The sequence below is a fragment of the Sinocyclocheilus rhinocerous genome, unplaced genomic scaffold (genome assembly GCF_001515625.1).
Source record: "Sinocyclocheilus rhinocerous isolate Xijiao unplaced genomic scaffold, SAMN03320098_v1.1 scaffold273, whole genome shotgun sequence".
Taxonomy (NCBI): Eukaryota; Metazoa; Chordata; class Actinopteri; order Cypriniformes; family Cyprinidae; genus Sinocyclocheilus; species Sinocyclocheilus rhinocerous.
In genome coordinates this window covers 2509136-2519214 of record NW_015656360.1, presented here as the reverse complement: position 1 = coordinate 2519214, position 10079 = coordinate 2509136, and the positions used below count along the sequence as shown (strand labels likewise).

Below are 10079 nucleotides of genomic sequence, written 5' to 3'. Positions count from 1 at the left end.
ACGCGTTTCAGAAAGGCGGGGCATAGAGGAGAAACAATAATGTACAGTATGTGGAAAATAATGTGTTTTTTGAACCTTATACCGCATAAACACATTTCATTACACCAAATACACAAAATAATGTTCTTTTTTAGCAACATCATATGACCCCTTTAATAAATGCTGAATACATTTGTTATTGTGACACTGATTCTTGTTTTTAGGTTTTGGATGTCCGTGAGAATCCAAATCTAGTAATGCCCCCTAAACCAGTGGACAGGACAGCTGAGTGGTACAACATAGACTTCTCATTGCAGAACCAACTGCGATTGGCTGGTGCATCTCCAGCCACTGTGGCAGCAGCTGGTGGAGGTACAATATATGTTTCTCTTTTTTCTCTCTAAGAGTGTTGTTGTTGTTGTTCGCACCTACCTAACCGTTGTTGGCTCAATATGCTGAATTTGAAGTAACAAAACAAACTATAACTGTGTAATGCAACTCAAATTGCAACATGATGTTTGTGGTATGCAGGAAATAGCCCAAGAGACCATATGGCCAGAAAGATGAGGCTAAGGAGACGCAAGGACTCAGCCCAGGATGATCAGGCGAAACAGGTGCTGAAGGGAATGTCAGATGTGGCTCAGGAGAAGAATAAATCCATCGAGGTAAGAGAACAGCAGAGCTCATGGTGGAACCTTTATAATGGTACATGTCAAAACATTCCTGATCTTCATGTTTCTCACAATCTTTTAGGAGAATGGAGACTTTAAATACTCTGATCTAAAAACCAAACGATGGGACAAGAAGCTAGAGAAACCTCCGCTGGATTACTCTGAGTTCTTCATGGAGGATGTGGGGCAGATCCCTGGTGTTTCCGTTTGGCAGATAGAAAACTTTATACCCATCCAGGTGGACGAGGCCTTCCATGGGAAGTTCTATGAGGCAGACTGTTACATTGTTCTCAAGGTCAGGCCTGTACTTTTTTTTTTTTTCTTCATGTTAAATGGGCATGATGTTGAAATGTACCATCATTTAAATCTTGTTTTTTTTTTTAATGAGATCTGCATCCCTTCTTTCAATGAATGCTTTGTAATGCATTTTTACAGGCGTTCTTAGATGACAATGGATCCCTGAACTGGCAGATCTATTACTGGATCGGGCAGGAAGCTACCCTTGATAAGAAAGCCGGCTCTGCCATCCATGCTGTCAACCTCCGTAATTATTTGGGTGCTGAGTGCAGGACTATCAGAGAGGAGATGGGAGACGAGAGTGAAGAATTCACTGCAGTCAGTAAAACAAACTTTTCTGCACAAAATGATGTATTTCTGCATTATCAGTATATACTCGGCTATATTTTTCTGCAATGTGTCATTTTAGGTGTTCAACAACGAGATTTCTTATATTGAGGGTGGAACTGCCAGTGGATTTTACACAGTAGAAGATACTCAATACCCAACCAGGTGCCCCACCAAAAACAACACCCAGGACAGCCTCTCCAGCTTATCCCTGATGTGACTTGCACTAATCCTGTTTGTTTTGTGTTTTGGGCAGGTTGTACAGGGTTTATGGGAAAAAGAACATCAGATTAGAGTCTGTGCCTCTGAAAGCATCCTCACTCGATCCTCGGTGAGCTTAATGTGCTGTTTGCTCTGTTATGTATTTTGGTGGGAGTGATTCAATTTGATAAGGTTTTTTTGTTTTTTAATTTCAAGGTTTGTCTTTTTGGTGGACACTGGTCTTGAAATATTTGTTTGGAGAGGAGGCAATGCAACACTTGCTGGTACTACAAAAGCAAGGTAAGATGCAAACAAATAAGCCGCTTTCCCCCCTCTTGTGGTTCAGATTTGTAGTAGTGCCTATGTTATTTATAGGTTATTTGCTGAGAAGATCAACAAAAATGAGCGAAAAAGCAAAGCAGAGATTACAACTTTGATGCAGAATCACGAACCTCCAGAATTCTGGGAAAATCTTGGGGGACAGCCTGAGGAAATCAAGAAACATGTCCCAGATGACTTCACTCCTGTCCGACCCAAGCTCTATAAGGTCAGGGAATGGTCTATTGTTTATTGTGCATTCCTTTCCAAAACCACATGTTGTAAAATATTTTGTACTTTCTTGGTCTGTTAGGTTGGTTTGGGCTTGGGATACCTTGAACTTCCTCAGATCAACTACAAACTCTCTGTGGAGCACAAGGACAAGCTCAAACTAGATGTGGTTCCAGAGCACAGACTGGTAAATGCAGAGTTTAGACCGTTATGATTTGTCATTTCCATACTCGATTTTTATGCTGCTAAAATCATTAGAATTTACACTACCATTCAAATGTTTGGTACTAATAAGATAAAAAATAAAAAAAAAAGATGCAATGAGTTTATCAAAAGTGTCAAATTTTTGTAACAATGTAAAAGTTTTTATAAAATAAATAAATGTTTTTCTTTTGAATTTGGATTCAGCAAAGAGACCTGAACATGGTTTCCACAAAAATATAAATAAATAATTTTTTTAATATCAAATTTAATTTTTTTTTTCATCAGTTAATTATTAGTATGTTATCGTTCCTGAATACATTTAACTGGTGGAATGTCTTGCTGTTTTAGGTACAAGGTCTTTTAGACACTAAAGGTGTCTACATCTTAGATTGCTGGTCTGATGTCTTCATTTGGATTGGCCGTAAGTCCCCACGTCTTGTGAGGGCAGCTGCATTGAAGCTGGGCCAAGAAGTGTGCAGTATGCTCCATCGACCAAAACATGCTGTGGTCATCCGTAATCTGGAGGGCACAGAGTGCCAGGTAAAATTGACAAAATAAAAGATTATTTACAGTCCTCCTTTTAAATGAAACTGCATTTGAAAAGAATGTTCCAATTACTGCTCCAATACCATGTTACAATCAATAGGTCTTCAAATCCAAGTTCAAGAACTGGGATGACGTGTTGAAGGTGGATTATACCAGGAACGCAGAGAGTGTGAAGCAAAAAGAGGGCTTGACTGGAAAGGTGAAGAAGGATGCAGAGCAGAAGGACCAGATGAAAGCTGACCTAACAGCTCTGTTCCTTCCTAGACAGCCAGCGATGCCTCTCACAGAAGTAAGACCTTAATTAACAGCTCATTAATTCCAACCTTTCATTTTTTTTTGCTGCAATTCTGTAAAAATCAATATCTTTGTGGGTTTGTTGTAACTCTGAAAGGCGGAGCAGATGATGGAGGAGTGGAACGAGGATTTGGATGGCATGGAGGGATTCGTTCTGGAGGGAAAGAAGTTTGCCCGTTTACCAGAGGAGGAGTTTGGTCACTTTTATACTCAGGATTGCTACGTATTTCTCTGCAGGTTGGTCAGAGGGTTTCACTAAAATGATGTAAAGTTGTAATGTTCATCAGTTCTCAGATGGACGGAATAATGATTGTTAACTAGGTGAATTCATTAGACCTGGGGTTCTCAACTCTGGCCCTCGAGGTCCACTTTCCTGCAGAGCTCCAACCTTGATCAATCCCATCTGCCTGTAACTTTATGGTGATCCTGAAGACCTCGATTAGCTTGTTCAGCTGTGTTTGATTAGAGTTAGAGCTAAAATCAACAGGAAAGTGGACCTCAAGGGCCAGAGTGGAGAACCCCTGCATTAGACAAAATAAAGATATAGCACACCCTTTCTATTAAATCTGATCCTCAGTGTGCTGGTGTCAATTTATGCAAGTTACTGATTTGTACTAACTAAAAATTACTATTATTGTTTTAGATACCTACAACTTTCATGCTTCAATGAAAAAATGGGATATTTGTGTCTGTCTCAGGTACTGGGTGCCAGTGGAGTATGAGGATGATCAGGAGAAAGACAAAGAGAAAGGAGAAGAAGGAGACGATGAGGACAAACATCATGAAGAAGACTTCCAGTGTGTGGTTTACTTCTGGCAGGGCCGTGAGGCATCCAACATGGGCTGGTTGACCTTCACTTTCAGCCTGCAGAAGAAGTTTGAAAGCTTGTTCCCAGGCAAACTGGAGGTACCATATGTTTACATGGTTAATGTGCATGTTATGAAATGTATCCTCATTCTGTTGAAGTGACTCCTGTTGCCTTGACTATGTAATCCTCATGTATCATGTATGTTATGACATGAACTTTTATTTTAAGACGTCATCTTGTGTATATTTCAGGTTGTGAGGATGACCCAGCAGCAGGAGAATCTTAAGTTCTTGTCACATTTCAAGAGGAAGTTCATCATCCACAAAGGCAGGAGGAAGCTAAAAGTGGACAGTGTGCAGCCAAGTTTATACCACATCAGAACAAATGGAAGTGCGCTATGCACCAGGTAACTATATTATGTTTTGTCCAGGTAGCATATTTTAATCTGCTATATCTCAAATAATATTTTTTTTTTTTAAATTACATATGTGGTGTTTCTGGTGTGTTTTTAGGACTATTCAAATAGCCACAGAATCCAGTAACCTCAACTCTGAATTCTGCTTCATATTGAAGGTTAACATTAATGTACTTTATACAACATGTTCATGTATTATAAATCGTCAAATAATAAAGGAATAAAGATAATTTGCAGTGGTTTACAAAGAGTTAATTACTCAGACATTATTTGTGTAGGTGCCATTTGAAAGTACAGACAACCAGGGAATAGTGTACACGTGGGTGGGCCGAGCAGCAGACCCAGATGAAGCTAAACTGGCAGAGGACATCATGAACACCATGTTTGACGACACCTACAGCAAACAGGTTCATACCGCGTTTATGAAAATCAAAACATGCACATTACATCTTGTTTTTTTTTTTTTTTTTTTTACAATTTGTTTTCTTTTTTTCGCTTTTCTTCAGGTGATAAATGAAGGAGAAGAGCCAGAAAATTTCTTCTGGGTTGGCATCGGCTCACAGAAGCCATACGATGAAGACGCAGAGTACATTAAATACGCTAGACTGTTTAGGTGAGTATTTCATTTTAGGTTAATTTATTTAAATACACTACTGTTCAAAAGTTTGGAGTCAGGTGTTTTTTTTTTTAAGCAAGAAATGAATGCTCTTATTCAGCAAGGACGCATTAAATTTGATCAGAAGTGACCGCAAAGACATTTATAATGTTACAAAAGATTTCTATTTCAAATAAATGCTGTTCTTTTGAAGTTTACATTAAAGAATAAAAAAAGGTATCATGGTTTCCACAAAAATATTACAACTGAACACAGCTGATTTCAACATTGCTTATTAGGGTTGTGACGTTGAGGAAATTTTCCCACCGGTTAATCGACGTGTGACAATACCGGTATCACCGCGGGGGCGGGGCGTTCCCTCTTTTCCTCGCTCTGATCTGTGATGCAACTGTCGTTCAACTGCATTGAGCATCCGCGTTCAGTTTTTAATTGTAGTGTCTGTTCTTTTACTGAACTAAATGATTTTTATTACTATAAAAAATCAAAACGATGGTGGGGGTCGGTGACGCGGTGGGCAAGTGATGTAACCGGTGTTGCGGCTTAACACCGGTATCACAGTCAGCACCGTCTATCACGGCAAGCCTATTGCTTATAATAAGAAATGTTTCTTGATCACCAAATCAGCCTATTAGAATGATTTCTGAAGGATCATGTGACACTGAAGTGGTAACTGCTGAAAATTCAGCTTTACCAACACAGGAATAAATTACACTTTTGAGGTAATAATAGATTTGTCCTTTTGTCTCAGGTGCTCCAATGAGAAGGGTTACTTTGCTGTATCAGAGAAGTGCTCAGACTTCTGTCAAGATGACCTGGCCGATGATGACATCATGCTTTTGGACAATGGGAAAGAGGTAGAGCTTCATGCTTGCAGTCAAACAGATTCTCTTGGCAGTGATTTTTGTTGCTGAGCTGTTTGTTTGCTTTTTTTTTTTTTTTTTTAGGTTTATATGTGGGTTGGCACACAGACAAGCCAGGTGGAGATTAAACTGAGCTTGAAGGCTTGTCAGGTCAGTGACGCATTGAGTGGCAGTTTTTATTGTACACCAGCACTTAGTTTTTTATCTTTGCACACATACACACTTGCCCTCTGGCATGTCTTGCGTCTGCTGAACATTTGTGTCACCCTTCAATCAGGTCTATATTCAGCACATGAGGTCTAAGGATGCAGAGCACCCCAGAAAACTGCGCCTGGTGCGCAAGGGCAACGAGCCTCACTGTTTCACCCGTTGTTTCCACGCATGGAGCGCCTTCAAGACCGCACCTGCATAAATCAGCCTCGCACTTCACACCCCACACAGTCTGTCTGAATACAGTAATGAGCATTAGGGTTCAGAAAACAACACCACTTACAACAGACCTTCCATTATTATTGTGCACTGCATCACTCTCTTTAAAAAGCTCACATATATATTTGCTAACTGAAGCAATATTATTGAATTTTATATTTATGTGTAGATTTAAAATCAAAGGAAGAGTCTAAATGATACAGCACTTAGGTAAGCGTTACCTCAAGAGATCAAATGCTGTATTCTTTAAGGGATGTTTTAAGAAGAACATATCTGTTGAAGGAGAGTCTACATTTTTTTTAACCATCTGGCTGCACAAGTGTAGTGAATTGTCATACCTGTTTACATTTTCTAAATTTTGCAGCGGTTATTTTAAAGACGACTCTTATTATCATTTATTTGGGCTACACTATTCATGTTTTATTCAGTAGATGCATATCACATACTGCCAAAGTTTTCAGTTATTGAAAGCACAACACCTATGTCGGTTTCAGATATCACCTAAACAAAATGCTGATTTGGTGCCTCACACCAGTTTTTTTTTTTTATTATTATTGTTTGCCTTTGAATGTTTCTTTCCATCAGCTTGATCTGTTTTACTGCTTCACTTTTGGGATGTTATTTCTGATGCCAATGCTGATGGAATTATGAATTGCACAGTTTATGTGGGATGTTATTTCAGTTATTTACTTGTCCGAATGAGAATGAATGCTTTTATGCCCTTAAACTGTCCCATACATCTATACCAATGCAGCAGATAACTGGGTCGAACTCAGTCATTTTAATTTAAAACGCAATCTGTAACAGGCAATCCAGTGATAGTAGTACAACAATGCTACCATGATTTGGTCTTCACAAATCAAGGCTGTTTAAGCTATTTATCACATGAAAAGATATAATAAAATATTTACAAAAATGTGAGAGGTGTACTCACTTCTGTGAGATACTGTATGTAAAATAACACAGAGTAACAGAGATGATAACAAAATGCGAACAAAATTAGAACATTTAATATTATTAAATATTAATATTATTTTGGTAATTATTATAAATTATTTGACTGTATATCAAGTCAATATGCTATTTAAAAAATTATATTGTACATTGTTTTATGAGATGAAATAGGCCAAAATATAATGTATAATAAATCATAGTTTAATAAATTATTTAATATAATAATAATTACTCAGATTAATAATTTAATTAAACCATGTTGATATAAATTTAATATTAATATAATGAACACTATTGTTATTGCTATTATTATTACAACAACTATATTAATAATGCATAATATTGTTTATTATATATTTTTTATTAATTCATCTAATTAAATCGTATTGATATAATTATATTATTTTAATATTAATATAAGCACGTATTTCTTCATCTTTATAATAATAATCAATCATATTAATATAATTATCATATTATTAGCATTTAATTCACGCAAGGTATGCGGTATAAAAGTCCGGTGCGTCATAATAAAAGCTCTTCCTGTCTACGGCTATTGGTCCCCATAATGCATTGCGCTGAACGATTACGCACACTGGAGCGCGCTTCACCCGGCCTCACTACCCGTACTGTCGTTTTACAAGCCCTGCAAATCCATACGGATTATACCGAGAAAACGCGAGCACACACAGCCAGTGCCTTCTCTCAGTATGGAATACACCCCGAAGAAAGACGCGGAGAGCACATGTGTGCTGTGCTGCCAGGACATCGACATGTTCGCGGTGGGGAAATGCGATCACCCGGTGTGTTACCGCTGCTCCACCAAGATGCGGGTGCTGTGCGAGCAGAAATACTGCGCCGTCTGCCGGGAGCAGCTCGACAAGGTGCCGCCGCCTCTCCTCCAGCAGCGAGCGCAGGCCTCGGCTGCTTTACACACCATATAAACACACAGCAAACAGCACTACACCGCTCCCGGTGCACTAGAGAGTCCGTTTGTAATGGGAGCGGCCGTGCTTGTCGCGTCGCTAGCAATGTAGATGAGTTGTCAAGAGAAAGTTTAGCTCAGGTGTGTCATCTTTCAGAAGTTAACTTGAGGCAGTTGTTTGACTTCTTTTGATCGTAGTTAAACTTGGAGACTTGATTTTAGTTTATAAGTGAGCTGGTTTAGCGTAGAAGTGGTGATTTATTGCCTGACGTTTCCCGTGACAACCTGTTCCTTCACGGTGTCGTTTACTTTACGTGGGGTTAGCATATATGACAGGCAAGTATGTATCAGGAACAAAGTTCAAAAAGTGTTATTTATATATATATATATATAATTAGACATGATTTTGGGAAGGCTCAGCAGAATGTAATCAGTTTCAGATAACTCCATTAGAATCTACTAGACGTGTGCTTTCTCTGACAGCCTGTCACCGTGAGACGCGACAGTCAAGAGTTACATTAATCAGCAAGCCTGAAAATTGAAAATATTTTGCTTTTAGAACTTTTTGCTTAATTGACAACGTTGTTTATGCTCTGTAAGTAAGTCTTCCATTCTTTAAAAAATTATCTTCTGTAATTAAATTTTTTTTAAAATTTATTCTAATTTTCCAGGTGGTCTTCATAAAGAAACCTGAACCCTTTGCCGCTCTGCACATTCATCAATATCAGTGTGAGAAGAAGTATGACATATATTTTGCAGATGGAAAGATGTATGCACAGTTCAGGTATGAACTTTAAAAAAAAAAAAAAAAAAAATGTTTTCCTGTGCGCTAAAAAAAACGTACTGTACTAAATTAAAGCTCAAGAAGAACAGACGCTTTTCGCTCTGATTGAAAAAAAAAAAAAGATCTCCGTTTTTTGAGCCTTTCGACAATATGCAATATATATTAATGTATTTGCTCAGTATTCGTTTGAACTAAACATTCATTTTAGATTGAAAAGGTTTAATGTATGAATAAAACGACAAGATGAATTCTGTTGAAAATAATCAAGGCTGGAGTCCCACATTTTTTCGGAAGAATCACAAGGGAAAATATATTTAAAAACTATGCTTATATGTACCAAAACATATTGCATTATGACAAATATGTAACAGTTCACAATAATAAGCTGTAATATTTACCTACATTTATGTTGTGAGAATACTTGAATCTATAAAATATTACAGACTTTTTGACATTTTATTAGTTGACATGACATGAGTTGAATTAGTTTTGAATCAACTAATTGAAATGGACAGTGTAAACAACCCTGACGTTATCTTTCGGCAGTCTACAACAATATTTGAAGTTTGCTTACAAGCTCTTTTTATCTTTTACAACAAATGCAGGAAGACTTTGTTACATGAATGTCCACAATGCCCAGAACCAAAAGTGTTCTCCAAATTTGAAGAATTAGAGCAACATATGCGAAAACAACATGAACTCTTCTGCTGCAAGTTATGTGCAAAGCACCTGAAGGTAGAGTATTGCATTTTAATTAATTATTATTCCGTTTGCACACTCCTTATTCCTATAAATAATAGTTTGCTCCATGTACAGATATTCTCGTACGAGCGGAAGTGGTACAATCGGAAAGACCTGGCTCGTCATCGAACCCAAGGGGACCCGGATGATACTTCACATCGTGGGCATCCGCTTTGTAAATTCTGCGACGATCGATACCTGGACAACGATGAGCTGTTGAAGCACCTGCGGCGAGATCATTACTTCTGCCATTTCTGTGACGCAGATGGAGCTCAGGAGTATTACAGGTAAAAGACTTTTTCTGGTTCACTTTTTTACTTATTAACATTTGTTTATTTCCAGATGCAACTCACTGTGGCTATGTTTGCATACACCTAGTTGATGGCTCAATCTGACTAAAAGCCTTTCATGTAAACACCTCAATCCATCCATTTGAGCTTGTTTGAATGAAATTTCAATCAGATTGGAAGGGGTGGTGT

The 10079-nt window shown here is 38.0% G+C and overlaps 1 protein-coding gene across 1 annotated transcript in view; it reads left to right on the top strand.

The window, feature by feature from the left end:
- Positions 1-6988, top strand: part of LOC107720050 (FLII actin remodeling protein) — a 13192-nt gene extending 6204 nt beyond the window's left edge. Inside the window, exons 11-30 of the mRNA XM_016527640.1 lie at positions 204-351; positions 511-644; positions 733-945; positions 1086-1265; positions 1357-1439; positions 1531-1605; positions 1692-1775; positions 1851-2022; positions 2107-2211; positions 2577-2768; positions 2875-3063; positions 3166-3305; positions 3767-3974; positions 4128-4282; positions 4389-4449; positions 4570-4698; positions 4798-4904; positions 5656-5761; positions 5852-5917; positions 6045-6988. Of these exons, the coding sequence (XP_016383126.1) occupies positions 204-351; positions 511-644; positions 733-945; positions 1086-1265; positions 1357-1439; positions 1531-1605; positions 1692-1775; positions 1851-2022; positions 2107-2211; positions 2577-2768; positions 2875-3063; positions 3166-3305; positions 3767-3974; positions 4128-4282; positions 4389-4449; positions 4570-4698; positions 4798-4904; positions 5656-5761; positions 5852-5917; positions 6045-6179 (2682 nt within the window). The 3' untranslated portion in view covers positions 6180-6988. The remainder of the gene's footprint in view (positions 1-203; positions 352-510; positions 645-732; positions 946-1085; positions 1266-1356; positions 1440-1530; positions 1606-1691; positions 1776-1850; positions 2023-2106; positions 2212-2576; positions 2769-2874; positions 3064-3165; positions 3306-3766; positions 3975-4127; positions 4283-4388; positions 4450-4569; positions 4699-4797; positions 4905-5655; positions 5762-5851; positions 5918-6044) is intronic.
- The last annotated feature ends 3091 nt before the right edge of the window (positions 6989-10079 follow it).